Source organism: Chiloscyllium punctatum, chromosome 2 (genome assembly GCF_047496795.1).
Source record: "Chiloscyllium punctatum isolate Juve2018m chromosome 2, sChiPun1.3, whole genome shotgun sequence".
Lineage (NCBI taxonomy): Eukaryota > Metazoa > Chordata > Chondrichthyes > Orectolobiformes > Hemiscylliidae > Chiloscyllium > Chiloscyllium punctatum.
This window is the reverse complement of record NC_092740.1, coordinates 13,113,122-13,135,606: the sequence shown is the minus strand read 5'-3', so window position 1 is coordinate 13,135,606 and position 22,485 is coordinate 13,113,122. Positions and strand designations below refer to the sequence as shown.

The 22,485-nt window shown below is 45.9% G+C and overlaps 1 protein-coding gene across 1 annotated transcript in view; it reads right to left on the bottom strand.

Annotated features, from left to right (window-relative positions):
• Positions 1-10,416, bottom strand: part of LOC140494479 (sialic acid-binding Ig-like lectin 15) — a 33,504-nt gene extending 23,088 nt beyond the window's left edge. The window contains exons 1-2 of the mRNA XM_072593699.1: positions 9,810-10,416; positions 375-776 (exon numbers count right to left, since the gene is read on the bottom strand). Of these exons, the coding sequence (XP_072449800.1) occupies positions 375-776; positions 9,810-9,861 (454 nt within the window). The 5' untranslated portion in view covers positions 9,862-10,416. The remainder of the gene's footprint in view (positions 1-374; positions 777-9,809) is intronic.
• Positions 10,417-22,485: the final 12,069 nt, after the last annotated feature.

Sequence of the window (22,485 nt, the reverse complement as noted above, 5' to 3'; positions counted from 1 at the left end):
ACTAGTATCCTGACATATAGATGAGGAAGGACACCAATTTGACTGGGCCAACACATCCATCCTAGGACAAGCCAAACAGAGACATGCATGAGAATTCTTAGAAGCATGGCATTCCAACCGGAACTCCATCAACAAACACATTCACTTGGATCCCATTTACCACCCCCTGAGAAAAAGAACAGGAAATGACATCACCAATCCAAGGAAACCCAAACATATAATTAGAAAGCAGGAAACTTCGCCCGGAGGCTCACTGAAGATGTTACCTATTATGGTGACGAAACATCAGAAAATGAACCTTCCAGCTCAGTGAGCAAACCTACATCTGGAATCTCAACCTGAGCTACCGATCTTCTCAAAACTCACTAACTTACTTGTTATTTTCAGGATGGTCCCAAGGTTGTTTTCTTTCATGTAAGCAGGTAATGCTGGGCGTTTGACTTCCACACGACAGAAATACTCGCTGGTGTCATCCAGCCTGGCTTCTTTTATCTCGACTGAAGCATTACCAATCCTGGGGTCTCCAACCAGTCTATACCGGTCATTAATATTCGTGTGAACCATATTTTCAAAATCGCCCTGACCCTTGGCTCGGTTTGTTGCGTTGAAGAGAACTGTCCCTGTATAAAACACCCCTATTTTCCAGATGACCGTGATCTCAAAGGTAGTGTAGCTGGCATAGGGGAACGTGAAATAGCAAGGCAGAACGACAGCACTTCCAACTGTTCCATGTACCCTCCTCGGTGCATTCACTGTGAACAGCTCTCTGTTACTTTCTACAGAAAATACAACAGACAGTGAGTCAATCAATTACATCACACAAATGACATTACTTCTGGTTTGCCATTCATCTGTGAGGGAGTCAAAGACATTAAAAAGTTCTAAACCTTGAAGAGGAGAGGGAACATAATAAAAAAAAACAGGAAAAGTAGCAGGCCATTTGGCCCTTCGAGCCTGCTCCACCATTCAATATGATCATGGCTGATCACCCAACCCCCTCCCCATACCCATTAGTCCCAAGAACTATATCTAACTCCTTCTTGAAAACGTTCAATGTTTTGCCCTCAATCTGTGGCAGTGAATTCCACAGGCTCACCACCTTCTGGGTGAAGACATTTCTCCTCATCTCAGTCCCTGTCACCTAAGGGACATGGATAGAGGATTGGCTGACTGGCAGAAGGCAGAGAGTGGGGATAAAAGACTCTCTGTCAGGATGGCAGCTGGTGACTAGTGGTGTTCAGCAGGGATCAGTGTTGGAACCACAGCTATTCAGGTCATAGATTAACAATCTGGACAAAGGAATAGAGGGCATTGTTGCTAAGTTTGAGGATTACACAAAGCTAGGCAGAGGGTCAGGCAGTGTTGAAGAAGTAGGGCCTGGACAGCTGAGGAGAGTGAGCAAAGAAGTGGCAGATGGAAGACAATGTGGGAAAGTGTGAGGTTATGCATTTTGGACGGAAGAATAGAGGTATAAACTGTTTTCTTAGTGGGGAAAGGCTTAGGAAATCTGAGGCACAAAGGGACTTGGGAGTCCGAGCTCAGGATTCTCTTCAGTTGAACATGTAGATCAGTTGGCAGTTAGGAAGGCAAATGCAGTGTTAACATTCATATCAAGAGGGCTAGAATACAAGAGCAAAAATGTACTACTATGTTTGCATAACACACTGGTCAGACCGCATTTGGAACATTGTGAGCAGTTTTGGGCCTTGTATCTAGGGAAGGATGTGCTGCTATTAACAGGGGTCCAGAAGAGGTTTACAAGAATGATCCTGGGGTGATGTGCTTGACAGATGAGGAGCAGTTGAGGACTCAGGGTGTGGACTCAATGAAGTGTAGAAAGATGATGGAGTCCCATTGAAACTTACAGAATACTGAGAGGCCTGGATAGAGTGGTTATGGAGAAGATGTTCCTGCTAGTAGGAGAGACGAAGACTTGAAGGTAGAGAGTGAAGAGTTGACCCTTTAGAACTGAAATGAGGAGATATTTCTTCAGCCAGAGGGTTACAAATCTGTGAAACAAGATAAGTAGTTATTTAGGAGTCAGCAAGGCCATGGTCCCTGTTGTCAGAGCTGTTCTGTGATTGTAAGAGCTGGCTGCTAGGCAGTCTCTTTCTGAGCTAATTATGATTGAGAAGTCCAGGAATCAATAGACAAGACTATATTTTACGTTACATTTTCAGTGAGTGTATATTGTGTATAATTCTGGTCACCACACGATGGGAAAGATGGGATTGCACTAAAGACAGTGCAGAGGAGATCCACCAGGATCTTGCCTGCGCTGGAGATTAGTTTGGACTGGGGCTGTTTTCCACAGAGCAGAGAAGGCTGGGGGTGGAGGTTGACCTGATTGAGGTGTACACAGTTCTGAGGGACATGGATAGGGAGAAACATTCCCTTTCAGCAGAGGAATCAGTAACCAGGGGGCACAGTTTTAAGGTAAGGAGCAGTAACCATGGGACTGGGGAGTGGTATTGTTGCTGGACTGTTAATCCACACACTCAGGTAATGTTCTGGGGAGACCTGGGTTCAATTCCTCCACAGATGATAGAATTTTAACTTTTTAAAAAAATCTGAAATGAAGAGTCTCAATCCATTGTCAATTGTCAGGAGAAATCCACCTGGTTCAGTAATGCCCTTTAGGGAAGGAAACTGTCACCTACATGTGACTCCAGACCCACAGCCAAGTGGTTGGCTCTTAACTGCCCTTTGGGGCAATAAGGGATGGGCAATAAATGCTGGCCCTCATCCCATGAATAAATAAAAATATAGGTGGTGGAGAGGGGTTTTGAGGGAAACACTTTTCACCCAGAGTGTGGTGGGTATTTGGGACCCACTGTCTGAAGGATCTTAAAGGATGGTAAGACATTAAAGAATTATGCAGATGTGCACTCGAAATGCCATAGTGCATAAGCAAAGGGCAAGGGGTCTTGTGGCACAGTGGCAATGTTCCTCCCTTTGTGCCAGGAGGCCCAGGTTCAAATTCCACCTGCTCTGGCATTGTGTAATATTGCCTGTGAACAGATTAGAAAATAACCTTATCAAGGGTCAAGGGCCAAGGGCCAATTCCAGAAACAGGGATTTGAACAGACTATATCGCAACAGACTATATATTGATGTTTGATGACCAGCACAGGGTCACAATGGGCCGAAGGGCCATGCTGTGAAAACTCTATGACTTGCTTCATTGTAATTAATCCACAGCCTCCTCCTGCCGGGCTGAGAGAGAATATCTGGTCAATGGGAAGTAGCTGTCTGAGTTATAGTCTTGTGATATCACAACAGACTATACAATGCTCAAAGCATTTCACACACGATTGAAGCTTGGCACGTGCCCAGGATTTTGGCGGAACTTACAGAATAAAAAAACCCCAGATCATTTGAGAATATTTTTGGAATCCCATGAAATTAAAATGTTTCCGTGACCACAAAGTGTCGATCAATTTATGTAGGCGGGCTGGATCATGCTGAGGTTTTCCCAGCATCTCTCATGGGTAGCTGTGATTACAACGTGACTGTGAATCAGAGCCAGTTCTGGGATCTATCCCCAGGTCAGAGTGTCAGGCTTCAGCCTCTCACCACCTGCTGTGTGTGTGTGAGAGAGAGAAAGAAAGAGTGAGAGTATGTGTGTGAGTGTGAGTGCATGTGGTGTGTGTGAGAGTGAGTGAGTGTGTGTGCGCATGTGTGTGTGAGAGAGAGACACAGACACAGACAGACACTGTGCCAATGGGGGCCAGATAGCAAGGCCCCCTCTTGGGCACACAGTGGTCTGCAGCACAGCAAAAGGCCCTTTGGCCCATCAAATCTGTCTGATGGGTGTGTTCTAAAGACTGAGCCTTGTCAGGATAGCAGGCCTGAGGAGGTTGGGATGATTTGAAATGTGGATTTCTTGTGTTTGTTCTGATGAGAAACTTCAGCAACATGCATCTCTTTTCAGAAATATATCCAATTATTTAATCTCCAGCACTCCCCCTTCTAATTCCCCCTCCTGAACTCTTTGCTAATTATCAATGTTCTCTCGTTAAGGAGCCAGTGGGATTATGCCACTCTATTCAGCCCATACAAAATCCTCATCTTTGTGGACCCTTGTGTTAAATCTCACAATAAACTGCTCAGGTCAAAGAAGAACAACTCTCACTGTAACCCCCACCCCTGAACTGTTCCAGTCCAGCTTCCGTCCTGGTTCATTGGGATGGTGGGACAGTCAGAGATGTGATATAGATCCTGGAATCATACAGCATGGAAACAGACCCTTCGGTCCAACCAGTCCATGCTGACCATAATCTCAAACTAAACGAGTCTCACTTGCTTGTGCTTGGCCCATATCCCTCCAAACATTTCTTATTCATGAACTTATCCAAATGTCTTTCAAATGATGTAACTGTGCCCACATCCACCACTTCCTCTGGAAGTTAATTCCACACACGAACCACTCTCTGTGTAAAACAATTTCCCCTTGGGCCTTTTTCAAAGCTTTCTCCTCTTACCTTAAAAATATGTTCCTGGTCTTGAAAACCCATACCCTAGGGAAAAGACACCTTCCGGTCATCTTACTTATACCCCTCATAATTTTATAAACCGAAAGAAGTCCCAGCCTATCCAGCCTCTCCCTATAACTCAAACCCTCCATTCCCTGTTCTGAAGCCTCTCCAGCTTAATAATATCCCTCTTATAAGAGAGCATCCAGAACTGGACGCAGTGTACAGTACTCCAGCTGAGGCCTCACCAACGTCCTGTACAACCTCAACATGATCGACACTAAGGTATGAGCAATAAAGACAAGTATGCTCAACACCTTCTTAACCAGGAAAAAGTGATGAAGTGATGATTGAGGGCTCCGGTTGAAGGGCTTCTGCTGGATACATCGATTGTCCTGCTATTTGGATGCTGCCTGACCTGCTGAACTTTTCCAGCAACACACTCTCTGGTCTACAACACTGCTCAAGGCCTTACTTTTAATTGTACAAGTCACGTGTGTGGATGTTTGCCAAAGCTGACACCCACTCCCTCTGTCTCCAGCGCTCAGCAGAAGCAGTGTGTACCATCTATAAGATGCACTGTGGAAATTTACCAAAACTCCTTAAAGAGCACCTTCCAAACCCACAGCCACTTCCATCCAGAAGGTCAAGACCAGCTGATACATGAACACCATCCCCTGCAAATTCCCCTCCAAGCCACTCACAATCCTGACTTGGAAACGTATCACTGTTCCTTCAGTGTCACTGGATCAAAATTCTGGAATTCCCTGAGGGCATTGTAGGACAACCCACAGCAGGTGGACTGCAGCAGTTCCAGAAGGCAGCTCACCCCCACCTTCTCAAGGGCAACTAGGGATGGACAATGAATGCGGGCTCAGCCAGTGATGCCCACGACTCCCAAGTACATAGAAATATAAGGAGGTGAGTGTGATGCTTGGGTTCTTTTGCACACTCTTTCAGATCTTTGTGCTGGACATCCACCAGGGCTCTGTCAGAGATGGTCATGATGCTTGGCACCTTGGTGGATGTTTACGCAGAGTAAGTAAGAGACTCCCATTGGTTGATGGGAATGTTGCAGATTTTCAGTGATGCTTTGAGGCTGTACCTAATAGATTTTCTCTGTCCTCTTGATGTGCCCGTGCTAAAGCCTTGGGCAAGCTGGCTGTTCAGTCAAGCTTGTTGCCAAAGTAACTTCACCTGATGTGACTGAAATTTCCAACCAGGAGGGAAATGGTACCTGGGGGGGAAACCAGTGAAATAATTGGACATTGCAGATGTGATAGCGAGGAAGTCAAAGAGGGATGTGGTCCAGGGCAAATAAACAAGCCTGCACACAAACACGGGGCCATAGTCATAAAGGGTTGTGTGGGAGATGGAGAGGGGAGTGTTGAGTGAGTCATAGAATCATATGATCCCTACAGTGTGGAGTCAGGCCAATCGGCCCATCGGGTCTACACTGACTCTCCGAAGAGCATCCCAACCAAACCCACCCTATCCCCATAATCCTGAATTTCCCATGGCTAATCCATTGAGCCTAAACATCACTGGACACTAAGAGGCAATTTCCCATGGCCAATCCACCTAATCTGCACATCTTTGGCCTTGTGGGAGGAAACCCAGGCAGACACAGGGAGAATGTGCAAACTCCAAACAGACAGTCATCCCAGGGTGGAATTGAGCCTGGGTCCCTGGCGCTGTGAGGCAGGCCTGTGTGCAAGCAGGCCATTCAGCCCATCGAGGCCATACCAACGTTCTGAAGGAAATCCCAACCAAACCCACTCCCTCACCTATCTCTATGGCTGTGCATTTCCCATGGCTAATCCAACTAGCCGGCACATCCCTGGACACTAGGGCAATTTGCCATGGCCAATCCACCTAACCTGCCTATATTTGGATTGTGGGAGGAAAATGGAGCACCCAGTGAAAAGTATTTGCAAGCTCCACACAGACAGCTGTCCGAGGGTGGAATTGAACCCGGATCCCTGGCGCTGTGAGACAGCAGCCTGAGCCACACCCTAAGACAGCACATTCCAGACCTCCATCAGGCAGATGCAGCATGGATTCAGGAAACGAAGGTCCTGTTTGACAAACTTACTAGAGTTCTTTTGAGGATGTAACAAGCGCAGTGGAGGGAGGAGAACTTGTATACTTGATGGATGTTGTATACTTGGATTTTCAGAAGGTGTTCGATAAGGTGCCGCATAAAAGACTCATCCTTAAGATAAGAACGTATAGAGCTGCAGGGAATGTACTAGCCTGGATAGAGGACTGGGTTAACCAATAGAAAGCAGAGCATTGGGATAAATGAGTGTTTCTCTGGTTGGAGATCAGTGGTGAGCGGAGTGCTGCAGGGATCAGTGTTGGGCCCACAACTGTTCATGATATATATAAATGATTTGGAAAATGAGACCGAGTGTAACATATCCAAGTTTGCTGATGACACTAACTTGAGTGGAAAGGCAAACTGTGCAGAGGATGTGGAGGGTCTGCAGACAGATTTAGATAGGTTGGGTGAGCAGGTAAGGGTCTGGCAGATGGGGTACAGTGTTGGTAGATGTGAGGTTATCCACTTTGGAAGTAAAAATAGTGGGTCAGAGTATTGTTTAAATGGTGAAAGATTGCAGCATGCTGTGGTGCAGAGGGACTTGGAGAGCTCGTACAGGAATCGCAAAAGTTGATTTGCAGCTGCAACAGGTAATCAGGAAGGCAAATGGAATATTGGCTTTCATTGCTAGAGGGATTGAGTTTAAGAGCAGGGTGGTTCTGCTGCAATTGTACAAGGTGTTGGTGAGGCCGCGCCTGGAGTATTGTGCGCAGTTCTGGTCTCCTTACTTGAGGAAGGATATACTGGCTTTGGAAGGGGGTGCAGAGGAGATTGGTTCTGGAGATGATGGGGTTACCCTATGAGGAGAGGTTGAGCTGCCTGGGCCTGAACTCACTAGAATTTAGAAGAATGAGAGGGGATCCTACAGAAACATGTAAAATGATGAAAAGGATAGATAAGAGAGAGGCAGGCAAGTTATTTCTGTTAGTAGGTGAGACTAGGACTAGGGGACATGGCCTCAAGATTAGGGGGAATAGATTTAGAACAGAGATGAGGAGGAACTGCTTTTCCCAGAGAGTAGGGAATCTATGGAATTCTCTAGTAAAGGAAGTAGTAGAGGCAGCTTGATTAAATATATTCAGGACACAGTTGGATGGGTTTTGCATGGTAGGGGAATTAAGGGTTATGGGGATAATGCAGATAGGAGGAGCTGAGACAATGGATAGATCAGCCATGATCTTAATGAATGGAAGATCAGACTTGATGGGCCAAATGGCCTACACCTGCTTCTATTACTATGAAGATCTTTTTTCCCATTTCCTCTATCTGGTCCCCTCAGGACCCCTCATGATATTGGACTTCAATTAGAACTCCTTTCAGCATTCTCTCTCCAATCCCAAACTTCACTAATTTAACCTCATCCCTGAAATTCCTCATCTCTGGAACTCTCCTGCAAACGGTGAAAAGACAGGGGGGGGGGGGAATGGAATATTTTCTGGAGGCTTCCATTCTTGATCTACACAGGCAGCTGAGTAAACCAAACAAAACTTCAGAAAAAACAAAAACCATCTGTGGATGCTGAAAATCCAAAGCAATGACAGAAATTGCCGGGAAAACTCAGCATCTGTGGGAGAGACTCTTGTTCAGAACTACACTTACCTCTGCTCTTTCTTTGCTGAGTTCTCCCAGCAATTTCTGTTTTTTTTATATTTCAAACCTCCTCCCATATTGTCCATTTAGGAAGGAGAAACGTATTAGGTTGAAAACATTCGCTCTCTTGCGCTCTCCTAGAGAGGCTGCTGCTCCTCCCCAATATGTGCAGAACATTCTCACATATTTTATTGCTTGACTCAGGGTCAAGCAATAACCATCTCCACTAAGAGTGAAGCCATTGATTTCCCCTTGGCAAACAATGGTGTTTTCATCATTGAATTCCCCACTGTCAATATCCTGGGGGTTACCATTGAGCAGAAACTCAACTGGAAATATAACTATGTGGCTACAAGAGGAGGTCAGAGACTAGGAATACTGCGGCGAATAACTCACCTCCTGACATCTGGAAGCCTGCCCACCATTTACAAGGCACAAGTCAGGAGTGTGATGGGTGCCACTTGCCTGGATGGTTGCAGCCCCAGCAACATTGAAGAAGCTCAACACCAACCAGAACAAAGCAGCCCAGCTTATTGGCACGACATCCACATACACCCAGTCCCTCCCCCACCACCAGTAGTGTGAACCAACTACAAGATGCGGTACAGAAATTTATCAAAGACCCCAAGACAGCACCTTCCAAACCCACGATCATTTCCATTTGAAGGAGAAGGGCAGAAGGTACATGGGAACATCATCACCTTCAAGTTCCCCTCCAAACCATTCACCATCCTTACTTGGAAATATATCACCCTTCCTTCAGTCACAGAGTCATAGAGATTTACAGGACATTGGAGAGGCCACTTTTGGAGTACTGTGTTCAATTCTCGTGTCCCTGCTATAGGAAAGGTGTGAAACTTGAAAGGGTTCAGAAAAGATTTACAAGGATGTTGCCAGGGTTGAAGGGCTTGAGCTATAGGGAGAGGTTGAATAAGCTGGGGCTCTTTTCCCTGGAGCATCAGAGGCTGAGGGGTGACCTTAGAGAGGTTTATAAAATCATGAGGGCATGAATAGCCAATGTCTTTTTTCCCCAGGGTAGTGGAGTCCAAAATCAGAGGCCATATGTTTAAGGTGAGAGGGGAAAGATTTAAAAGGGACCTAAGGGGCAACATTTTCACACAGAGTGGGGCGTGTGTATGGAATGAGCTGTCAGAAGAAGTGGAGGAGGCTGGTACAATTCCATCATTTAAAAAGGTGATAAGTGTACATGATGAGGAAGGGTTTAGAGGAATATGGGCCAAGTACTGGTAAATGGGACGAGATTAATTTAGGATTGTAGGCATGGGTGAGTTGGACTGAAGGGTCTGTTTCTCTGCTGGACATCTCTATGACTCTCATTCCGAGGTCTGCAGACTGACATCAAGAATGCAGTTCCAGTTCCAGCACTGGCTGAAGGTTTTCATGAGGGTGCCACATTCTCAGCCCTCATCCTAAGCGAGGTGACCCTCAGGTTAAACTCACCACCAGTCCATCTCTCTCTCTCAGGCCTGTGGGACTATGGCCACACAAACACACAGTGGTTCAAGAAGGCAGGCCCAACACTTTCCCATGGACAATTAGGAATGGCCCATAAATGCTGGCCGACCCAGTGACCCCCTACGTGCCCTGAATGAGTAAAGGAGGCAATACTGGATACATACCCGAGATCGGCAGCAGCAGGAGGAGAGATAGCAGCAAATGAAGTGTTTTCATGGTCACCCAGCGCTCGGATACAGAAAGATCTCTCTTCTCTCTCTCCCTTAGTAGTGTACTCAAAGCAGGAAGTCCCCAGTGCTTCCTGCTGCACAGAGAAAAACCGAAAGCAGAAATTTTTTGGTAAGAGTCTCCTCGACAGGTTGGAAAGTCCCTCCTCAATCACATGAGGCAGCGCCGGCGGCGGGGAAAATTCCTTTAATACGGTGCAGTACAGAGGGAGCCTGTGTACATTTACCGAACACAGACCCCCCCCCAGTTACCGGGACACTTCACCTCAGCCTGAGACTGCTCTGCAACTCATCCAGACAGGATGAACCTGCTCCAGGCTGGCTTGGGGGGGTGTTTCCATTTAAAGAAAAACATCATTCAGCCTTTGTCCTGAAATGAATTGTAACTGGAAAGGATTCAATTTCCTCCGAGTTGGAACAAGCCGCTTGTCAAGTTATTTTCTGGTGACTGAATTCTTAGCCTTTCGACAAATTTTATGAGCACCATGCCCATCGCAGGTTGACCCCAATGGGAAACAGGAGTAGGCCACTCTGCCTTTCGAGTCTGCTGTGCCATCCAGTATTATTATGGCTGATCATCCAATTCAGTTCCTGCTTTCTCCTCCCCTAACCTTTGATCCCTTTAGCCTCAAGGGCTATAACACTCACCTGCCCTGATATGCCAGCACATCGACTTAATATATACGTAAAATAATCTGGCTCAGAAGGCCAGAGTTCAAATCTCACCCGACTTAAAGGTGTCTCAGAAGATGGTGGCTCAATGGTTAGCACGGCTGCCTCTGGGTACCAGGGAGCTGGGTTTGAGCCCACCAGCCTTGGGTGATTGTCTGTGTGGAGTTTGCATGTTCTCCCTGTGTCTGCATGGGTCCAAACATGGAGAGGTTATGGTGGATTGGCCTTGCTAAATTGTCCATTGTGTTCAGGGATAGGTGCAGTAGTCAGGGGTAAACACAGGGGAATGGGTCTGGGTGGGTTACTCTTCAAAGGGTTGGTGTGGACGTGGGCTGAAGGGCCTGTTTCCGTACTGTAAGGATTCTATGTCTGAACACTTTAATTCGATGAAACAATAACTGTCAGATAGTGAGTTTCAGGCTATTTTTCATTTGTCCCCTAAATCTCTTGGGGAGGTCTGAAAAACCCAAATTTTGATCCTGTGCTGGGTGGAAGTCACTGTACAGGCTCGGTGGGGCAGCCCCACTGGGATTTCCCCAAACAGGGAGTCTCTGTTTGAGAGAACTGACACCACAGGCCATCCCTTCATCTCCTAGGCAAAAGTGAGGACTGCAGATGCTGGATATCAGCATCTAGGTTCCTGACGAAGGGCTTTTGCCCGAAACGTTGACTTTCCTGCTCCGTATACTGTCTGACCTGCTGTGCTTTTCCAGCACCACTCTAATCTAGACTAGGACCCCTTCATCTCCCTCAGGTCTATTCAATCCCAGGACTCCTGGTCGATCTTTAACAGTCCTGAATTTGTACATAACCAGACCGTTTTTTAGCTTCACCTCGTTACTTTGTGTTTAAGTGGTCAATCGATGCAGAGGATCCAAGCTTTACAAGGCAAAGGTACCTCCCAAGAGTTGAATGGGCTGATGATTTCATTCGTCGGATTGTTTCATGACCCATTTCCCAAGTCTTTGGCCAGAGACCCAGGCTGTTGGATTGAGGTGCCTCAACAATCACTCCTCAATTGTTTCTCCTCAATCCTCAGCCAATTCCTCCTGCATCTGTTTCATCTGTAGCTGGAACTGAGTTTTAAGTGGCGACATAGCAAGATAGATGCTGGAAATGTTCGATTTGATTTGATTTGATTTGAGTTATGATTGTCACATGTACCTAGGCATCGTGAAAAGTTTTGTTTGCAGTTCAGGCAGATCATACCATACGAAGTGCATGAGGGTAATAGAACTGAGCGAGGAATACAATGTTAGGGCTGCAGACAAGGTGCACAAAGAGTGAGATTAACATTAAATTTGGAATTTGAGGGGTCCATTCAGCAGTCCAATAACAGCAGCAAAGAAGCTGTACTTGAACCTATTGGTCCATTTGTTTAAGCGAGGAGAAAGTGAGGACTGCAGATCAGAGTCAAAAAGTGTGGTGCTGGAAAAGGACAGCTGTCAGACAGGATCTGAGGAGCAGGAGAGTCGACATTTCAAGAATAAGCTCTTCATCAGGAATGTTTGTTTAAGCTGTTGTATCTCCAAAAAAATCCTATATTTGCCAGTAGGGGAACAGAAGTGAGGTGTGACTTGAACACTGAGGAAACTGAAAACCTCCAAATCCATTTGAACTTCGTGCTGAGATCCTGTTTTCTTTGAAGCTAGGGTTTAATGCTGCAATGACTGAAGATTTATGTTTAGAGTGCATGGATATGTTCTAGAGGGTAGGAAGATCTATGAAACTTTCAAATGTAAACATTTGAGAGGGAAATAGCCTGCGTGTGCCAAAAAATACAAAACACTGTTTGCAATGGATGTTTGTCGGTATAATCCTAACCCGAAGGTTCAGGGAGGCAGATCTCCACCAGCATCTCCAGGGAAACGGAGGACAGACAATAAATGTTGTCTCAGCCAGTGACGCTCACATCCCATGAGTGATTATAAAAATGAGAAGCACTTCTCAAACCTGTGCCAATTGGCTCATTTACAGATGGAGGCCCCCTCCTGATTGGCTGTTTTCAGCTGGATCATCCAATCAGGAGTGGTGGGCAATGCCATCATGCTGTTGGGCCAATCGGAGGGCTGGCCCTCTGGAAAACTCAGCAGTCTGGACAGGAGGGGTGAGTGGTGCTGAGATGGGGTGGGGTGGGGGAGGGGAGGGTTGGGGTGGGGTGGTGTGGTGTGGGTGTAGAGCAGTAGTTGTAGGGGGTTTGTTGGTGTTGGAGGTGCAGGGGATGGGAGGGTGGTGGGGTGGCGCAGTGTTGGGGGGAAGTATTGGCGGGATGGAGGGGTGTGGGGAGTTCTGGGGTGGTGGGGGAGGGATGAGGGTGAGGGAGGTGAGGGTGTGGGTCACCCAGGGACTGGTGGAATTCTGGAAGGCCAAGGATGGTAAAGCTCAGCGATGAATGGTAGCATGGCATTGGAGGGGTTGGGGTGAAGTCTTTCAAAGAGGAATTGCGAGGCAGCAGACTCCCCTCCCAACCTCTCCCTCGGGTCTAAGAGTGGGGTCCTGGCCCGCCACATGGAAGCTGTGGTCATACCACGGGCCGAGTGGGAGGGGTCACATATTGGCAAAAGCCAGTGGCCTGTACAATGGGCTGGTGAGTTTTGGAAATCACCTGCCCACTCCTGAGAGACAGGCAGCCATTCCCGCTTCACCACTGACCCTGGATCTTTGCGGAAAGTAGGGCAGTGACAGCTAATTCCCTGGAATACCGCAGCTATTGTTACGCCCACTGAGCCGGACTGGGAAAAGATTGAGAGCAGTGTTTCAACTGGGTGAGGTGTTCTGGATTTTGGAATTATCGAACCCTTTGATATTTTCGGCCCTTAAGGACCTTATCTAATCCCCACGTGAAAACATTTAACATCTTAGTCTGAACCGCTTTCTGTGGCAGAGATTTCCACTCTCTAGGTGAAGACATTTCTCTTCATCTCAGTCCTAAATGGCCTATCCTGTATTCTTATGCTGTGACCCATGACTCTGCACTCCCTAGTACAGGGAACATTCTGCATTTACCCTGTTTAATCCTGTTAGAATTTTACAGGTTTCCCTCATCTTGCTAATGCCAGGGAAATTGATTCAATAGAGCTCAAAACCTTCCTGTAAGATCTCAGGAAACTTTATCACAGGCATCCTTATAAACAGGAATAGTAACACTCAAAAAATGGAATGCTAACAAAGAGATTATTTCTACATTCCTATCATATTTAACTCTGATCTCAATGTGCAATGATACATTTGTGTGATCACTATTTCCAACTGCATAACACCATCTGATTCTATCCCCTTCTTTGCTCAGAGCTTTTTCAATTAGTGACAAACAGAATTAAAGCACCTGACTGGGTGCTTGGAGACAGGAGATGGGTGCAGTTCTCATCGGGCAGCTTAATTCATGTGATAGAGGGAGAGGTGGGGGTGATGCAAGGTCAGGAAAATTAGCAGAAGATCATAGGAAGAGTTCCCCGTGTCCTTGGATAGCGGGCAAAAGGCTGCTACTTGCGGATAGAGAGAGGTCAACTCTCACTCTACACCATCCAGAATCAATAAAGCATTTGCCATATGTGTACTACAATGTCAACCAGTACCAGGCTGGCATTGATGGCTGCCACCATCCTCTTGACTGGGTCCACGAACCAACTTGGCTTCCAATGATGGAGGAAAAGTATTCGAGAGACTCAATGAAAGCACACTCTTATCTTCAACAGGATGTTGTTTATTGCAGGATAACAAACAGGTGCAAATCATATTAGTAAATTCTACATTGTTCTTTTCTCATTTTTAAACAATTACACATTGTTACTAGGTCTCCGAAGAATGGCTTAGCAAGCTACTCAGATTCCGAGGGGAAGGTTAGTAAATGCTAGCTGAGCCAGTGACACCCACATCCCCAGAATGAATATTTTAAAATATCAGAATGAGACCCATTAGCCACCAAGTTAAAAGAATTTCTTCATTCAAAATCAATTGAAGCCTAGAACTCTGTTCCGTAATAAAAGCAGACGATGGTGTTGTTGAGATTACATGTCTATATTTCTGGATTATATGAAGAGCTGAAAGATAATGAACTGATTGGACACTTTTGACACTGCAAGGTATTTTGTTTTAAACCAAGGAATTGAGGGGAACACGTGTGTGTTTTGGAAATGAGTTCAACATTTTAATGTGGGCTGTGTTCCCGAGCCAATTACAGAAAGTGACTTTGGAAAAGTAGCTAAGCAATGCTTTTAGGGAGATAAGGGATCTGGTTTATTTCCCTTAATTGCTCGAACATCTAGCTTTGGAAGAGAGTATGGAAGCTAAAATGCTGATGGTTGCTTATCAACAGTTTCTGCTCTTGTCTAGGGATAAGAAAAGTTCCGTAACGCATCAGTAAGACTGCAAGGTTACTTTTTTTAGTTTAAGTACTTGGGAATGTGATAAAGATTCCACACCTCAATATTCAAACTCCCTTGTAAAGCCTTAAGAGCTGAACTGTCACCACTGTCCAATATCCAAAGACTGGGATACAGCATGATTTCCATCCAAACTTTCATCAGTTTGATTTCATCAACAGTAGAGGGTGATATTTGGTTAAATTCTACATTTGGTTTTCAGGACTTTGTCCAATAAGACTTATTTTCTTTTGCCCTTTCAAAGTATCATATCTGCAGAGTCTTTAGTGTCCTTTGTGCTGTGTGAGAGTTTCTTTAAGATTGAAAGGGGATACAGTTTTATAGATTTATCTCACAGCTTTCTGGATTGTATCTTCGATGTTAATGTGTCTTATCACTTGTTTTAGGAATGAATTTTATTTTATATCAAATTGAATATTTTGTGTTCATTAAAGAAGTTGAATGATTGTCTCTTTTACTTTGGAAGTACAATTGGCTGTGTTGGTGACTGAATCAACACATTGCTACAAATGCTGTGACTTATGGAGTAGTGGATTCACAGTGCATTCCTCCCATCGCATTCATGGCACTAGCACAATTAATAACTTCACACCAGAATTTGATAGAAAACTTTCTGGGCAGAGAGTGAGGAGATATAAATCCAAGGTGATTGTGGGAATTAGAAGCCAAATCAGTGACAGTCATATTGACTGCTGGACCAGCTTTGAAGGACTGAATTCCTGCTCTCCTTCAGGTATTCCATTTTGATACTGACCTCCTGTGAATTTGCCAACACACATTTCACCCCTCTATCAATCACATCTGAATATCTTCCTTTTTTGTACATTCACTGTGTGTGGGCATCACTGGCTGGGCCAGCATTTATTAACTGTCCCTAGCTGCCCTTGTGAAGGTGGTGGTGAGCTGCCTTCTTGAACCGCTGCAGTCCATGTGCTGTGGGTAGATCCACAACGCCCTTAGGGAGGGAGTTCCCAGATTTTGACCCATCGGCAGTGAGGGAACAGTGATATATCAGGATGGCACAGTGGGTCGGTATTTAGCATTGCTGCCTCACAGGGATGCATATTCGAGTCCAGCTTTGAGTGACTGGGTATTGTTTGCATATTCTCCACGGTGTCTGCCTGGTTTTGTTGGGCTTCCTCCCACAGTCCAAAGACATGCAGGTTAGATGGATTGGCCATAGGAAATACAGGGTTGTGGGGATAGAGTGGAGTGTTCTTCAGAAGGTCAGTGCAGGGCTGATGGGCTGAATGACCTCTTCCCGCACCATAGGGAGTCTATAATTCTATATCTCCAAGTCAGGATGGTGAGTGGCTTGCGTTCTGTTGCTGCCTTTATTCTTCTTGGTTCTAGTGGTTTTGGGTTTGAAATGTGATGTAAAAGGTAATACATAATAAACGGGAATATACTGAGAGGGGTTAATGAAGTGAGAGATCTTGGTATATAACTGCATACGTCGTAAAGGGAGCAGTACAGGTAGATAAGGTTTTAGAGAAGGCATATGGAATGCTCTCCTTCATTGGCAGAGGTATAGTGTACAAAGGAAGTGATGTAATGATGAAACTGTACAAGACACTGGTGAGGACCAACTGGAGTATTGTGTACAGTTCTGGTCACCGCATTAAGGAAGGACTGGATTAGTGGTGCTGGAAGAGCACAGCAGTTCAGGCAGTATCCAACGAGCAGCAAAATCGACGTTTCGGGCAAAAGCCCTTCATCAGGAATAAAAAAGGGCTTTTGCCCGAAACGTCGATTTCGCTGCTCGTTGGATGCTGCCTGAACTGCTGTGCTCTTCCAACACCACTAATCCAGTATTTGCTTTCCAGCATCTGCAGTTATTGTTTTTACCGCATTAAGGAAGGATGTCATTGCTCTGGAGAGAGTGCAGAGAAGATTTAACAGAACATTGCCAGGGCTGTAGAGCTGTACGTCTGAGGAGAGATTAGAGAGATTGGGGTTGTTTTCCTTGGAACAGAGAGGGATGACATGATTGAGGTCTACAGAACTGTGAGGGGTAGTGGTAGACTAGACAGGGGGGAACCTGTTTCCCTTGACAGAGTTCAAAGCCCAGGGGTCACAGATTCAAGATAAGGGGCAGAAGCATTAGAAGGGACATGGGGAAGATGCAGAGGGTGGAGGCTGTCTGGAATTCACTGCTTGAGCTGCTGGTGGAGGCAGAGACTTTGAACTGTTTTAAAAAGCACCTGGATCTGCACCGGAAGTGCTGTAAGCTGCAGGGTATGGGCTGTGTGCAGGGAGATGGGATTAGAAAGAGTCAGCATGGGCAAAATGGGTTGAAGGTTTCCTTTCTATGCAATACCATGTCAATGGTTACAAATGAACACAGACTAGCACTGATTTGCCTCTGTACCATCTGGCCCATTCTCTAGCAATTCTGAATAAAAACAATCTTTGGTGGGATGTGAGTGTCGCTGACAAAGCTAGAACACAAATAAGGAACAAGAATAGGCCATTTGGCCCTTCCAACCTGTTCTGCCATTCAATAAGATCATGGTTTTTAGTTTAGATTCCCAACAGTGTGGGAACAAGGCCAGTTGGCCCAACAAGTTCACACCGACCCTCCAAAGAGTAACCCACCCAGACCTATTTCCCTCTGACTAATTCACCTAACACTATGAGCAATTTAGCATGGCCAATTCACCTAAGCTGCACATAGTCATAGAGACGTACAGCATGGAAACAGACCCTTCGGTCCAACCCGTCCATGCCGACCAGATATCCCAACCCAATCTAGTCCCACCTGCCAGCACCCGGCCCATATCCCACCAAACCCTTCCTGTTCATGTACCCATCCAAATGCCTCTTAAATGTTGCAATTGTACCAGCCTCCACCACTTCCTCTGGCAGCTCATTCCATTCATTTGTATCACCCTCTGCGTGAAAAAGTTGCCCCTTAGGTCTCTTTTATATCTTTCCCCTCTCACCCTAAACCTATGCCCTCTAGTTCTGGACTCCCCGACCCCAGGGAAAAGACTTTTGTCTATTTATCCTATCCAAGCCCCTCATAATTTTGTAAACCTCTATAAGGTCACCCCTCAGCCTCCGACACTCCAGGGAAAACAGCCCCAGCCTGTTCAGCCTCTCCCTGTAGCTCAGATCCTCCAACCCTGGCAACATCCTTGTAAATATTTTCTGAACTCTTTCAACTTTCACAACATCTTTCCAATAGGAAGGAGACCAGAATTGTATGCAATATTCCAACAGTGGCCTAACCAATGTTCTGTACAGCTGCAACATGACCTCCCAACTCCTGTATTCAATACTCTGACCAATAAAGGAAAGCATACCAAACGCCTTCTTCACTATCCTATCTACCTGTGACTCCACTTTCAAGGAGCTATGAACCTGCACTCCAAGGTCTCTTTATTCAGCAACACTCCCTAGGACCTTACCATTAAGTGTATAAGTCCTGCTAAGATCTTTGGACTGTGGGTGGAAACGGGGAGAGTGTGCAAACTCCACAAGGTTGGAATCGAACCCAGGTCCCTGGTGTTGTGAGACAGCAGTGCTAACCACTGACCAACCATGCTGCTTATTAATAATCCAACTTTAACCACAATTCTGCATCCCTGCATAATCCCCGATAATCTTTCATCCCCTGGGTCATCATTAATCTATCTACCTCAAAAAGACTTAAAGATCCTGCAATCCGCTACCTTTTGAGGAAGGGAATTCTTTGTGAGGATCCTCTGTGAGAAAATAAAATTGTTTTCTCATCTCTGTTTTAAATGGGTGTCCCTTATTTTTCACCTAGGACCCTCAGTTCTGGATTATCCCCCAAGAGGAAACATCCTTTCAACATCCACCCAGTCAAGTTCCCCTCAGGGTCTTGTACATTTCAATTAAGTCACCTCTGACTCTTCTAAACTCCAGAGGATACAGGCCCAGCCTATCTAATCTTCCCTCATTAGGCAATCCACACAGTCCAGGTGTTGGCTAGTAAACCCTGAGCTGTTTCCAGCACATTAACATTGTAATGTAACTGCAGGGATGGGTACTGTACCCAAGTGCTCTGTGTAGCTGAAGTGTAAGCTCCCTACTGTTCCATTCAATTCCCCCTCAATAAAAGGTGATGTTCTATTAACTCTCCTGATCACTTGTTCCCATCCCTAAATGCCCCTGAACTGAATGCTTACTCAGTCATTTCAGAGTGCAGTTAAAAGCCAACCACATTACTGTGGGTCTTGAGTCATATGGAGACCACACCAGGGAAGGGTGGCAGATTTCCTTCCCTAAAGGGCATTAGTGAACCAGGTGGGTTTTGAACGACAGTCGATAGTGAATGATAGTGGGCGGCACGGTGGCACAGTGGTTAGCACTGTTGCCTCACAGCGCCAGAGACCTGGGTTCAATTCCCACCTCAGGCGACTGACTGTGTGGAGTTTGCACGTTCTCCCCGTGTCTGCGTGGGTTTCCTCCGGGTGCTCCGGTTTCCTCTCACAGTCCAAAGATGTGCAGGTCAGGTGAATTGGCCATGCTAAATTGCCTGTAGTGTTAGGTATAGGGGTAAATGTAGGGGTATGGGTGGGTTGCTCTTCGGCGGGTCGGTGTGGACTTGTTGGGCCGAAGGGCCTGTTTCCACACTGTAATGTAATGTAATGATGCTAGTCCTACTGTCACTATTACTAAGATGTGGAGGTGCCGGTGTTGGACGGGGGTGGACAAAGTTAAAAATCACACAACACCAGGTTATAGTCTAACAGTGCAGTAGGAATTTATAAAATGTCACATGGATTATAAAAAATATTGACTGCCTACAGATTGTGTGCTTTTTGAACAAAGTAGAATGTATCTGCAAATACAATTCTGCAAATGCAAATTCACCCCATAGACTTATATGTGTGTGTGTGTGCATGTGAGGGAGACCATGTGTGTGTGTGAATGTGTGTGTGTGTGTGAATGTGAGGGAGACCGTGTGTGTGTGTGTGTGTGTGCATGTGAGGGAGACCATGTGTGTGTGTGTGCATGTGAGGGAGACCATGTGTGTGTGTGTGTGTGTGTGAGTGTGTGCGTGCATGTGAGGGAGACTGTGTGTGCGTGTGTGTGTGCCTGAAAGAGAGCATGTGTATGAGAGAGAGAGAAGATTGGAGTACATATACACTCTAACCTCACATCTTCAATGCATTGTTTGAGCAGAGATGTCATCATTTTTTTGTAAAACCTTAAGTTATCTTGGGAATGTGACTTGAAAGAAGTTCTGGGATTTACATATTAATGAACTGAAACCTGCAAACCATTCTAAAAGATGAAAGACTTAACACCAATCTAGGCTTGTTCAATACATTGCATCAGTGTTTGACACTATGATCGTTTGCTATAAATTCTGTGTCCTATGATCCTGCTCCACTAGCTGCCTGACAAAGGAGCAACGCTCTGAAAGGTTGTGTTTCCAAATAAATTTGTTGAACTATAACCTGGTGTTGTGTGATTACTAAGACTCACTTTATGTTACAGAATTCTAACTAATTGGTGTGAAATTCCATCAGCTGTTTTGGTGGGATTTGAACCTGTGTCCCAGGTTATTAACTGGGACCTCAGACACCAAGCTAATGGACCCCCACCAATACACCACACAGCCAGTGAGAATCAAACTGTCTCAAAACTCTGGACTGAGATTGTAACTATCCCACAGCCTCAGTCATGGGTCAGGTTCCAGCTGAAGGCTGTGTCTTTGGTCGTCTTTCTGTCGATTTGGGTTGGATCTCATCATGGGCGGTAGCAGCAGGAGGCTGTTGTCTTCCACAGACTGTGCTGCTTTGGTGAGACATTGGTGTAAGCATATGGAGTATCAACACTGACAACTCTGTGCTCCCGCGGCCCACATGAAAGACATCCGTGTTGGTTTTCACCAAAAAAAAAGGAACGGCTCTATAAGTTGCCCTTAAAGGGGTTTGTGTTGAAGGAGGTGCTGCATTTCCTAGCGCATGCAAGGTTGCCATGCCAACGATCATGGCGTTGTGTGTCTTGGTGCTCCAGGAGTTACAACACATAGGTCAGAAGACTGCATTGTGCAGAGTGTAATTGGAGACAAACCTGTCAAGATTTCAGGCTGACCGTGAACAGCGACGCTGTTGTAAATGGATGTCGCCTTCAGCTGGCAGGCAAAGAAGACAGAGAGGGTCAGTCATTCAAATAAACATGAGCTGTGTAGGATATGAAAATAGCTGTCGACATTAAACTGGGAACGGGAATTAGACAGTCAGCTGCTGAACCTTCTCCTGTTCAATTCAAATTCAGTTCAAGTCCACGGAGCTGCTTCTTGCTCCTTAACCCTCTGTCTCCTCATACTCCCTCACTCACTCTCTGTCTCCTCATACTCCCTCACTTTGTCTCCTCATACTCCCTCACTCACCCTCTGTCTCCTCATACCCCCTCAGTCAGCCTCTGTCTCATACTTCCTCAGTCACCCACTGTCTCCTCAAACTCCCTCACTCACCCTCTGTCTCATCATACTCCCTCAGTCACCCTCTGTCTCCTCATACTCCCTCACTCACCCTCTGTCTCCTCATACTCCCTCAGTCACCCACTGTCTCCTCAAACTCCCTCACTCACCCTCTGTCTCATCATACTCCCTCAGTCACCCTCTGTCTCCTCATACTCCCTCAGTCACCCACTGTCTCCTCAAACTCCCTCACTCACCCTCTGTCTCCTCATACTCCCTCAGTCACCCTCTGTCTCCGCTGCTCCAGTTCACCCCCAGCTTCCACCATCTTTTCGGGAGTTCTGGATTTCTCCGATCCTTTCTGTGCCTCCGAATTCCTCTCCCAGGACATGCCAGCTCTGATTTCAAAGATGCTCACCTTGTTCAGGATTCCTCCTCCAGAGGCAAAAGCTATCTGGTAGAGCTGCTGGCTACAGTTCCAACTGCAAACAAGTAACAACTTGTAAATGGAGCTGGAACCCGAGGGCAGGGATAGGATAAATAGACAAGATCTTTTCCCTAGGATAGGGGAGTCCAGAACTAGAGGGCATAGGTTTAAGGTGAGAGGAGAAAGATTTAAAAGGGATCTATGGGGCAACTGTTTCAGGCAGAGGGTGGTACGTGTATGGAATGAGCTGCCAGAGGAAGTGGTGGAGGCTGGTACAATTGCAACATTTAAAAGGCATCTGAATGGGTATATGAATAGGAAGGGTTAGAGGGATATGGATCATATGTTGGCAAATGGGACTAGATTAGTTTGGGATATCTAGTCGGCATGGACAAGTTGGACTAAAGGGTCTGTTTCCCTGCTGTCATCTCTATGACTCTATGACTCTTAACTGTCCTCTGAATAATTTGAGATGGCAATGAATATTAGCACAGCCAGAGATGCCCACGATGGAAGAAATAAATCATCCACAGTCACTACCAGTCTGGGAATTCACTGACTAGTTTATATTGTGTATCAATCCACCTCTGGAGCAGTGAACGTACTAAAGAGCATCACAGCCATCTTCACCTTCTGAATGGTAACGAGAACACAGTTAGAAAGCTGGTTGTTTTCACATTGCTTCTCTCACCAACAGCCATCCTTCACATCAAGGGTCAAAAAGACCTT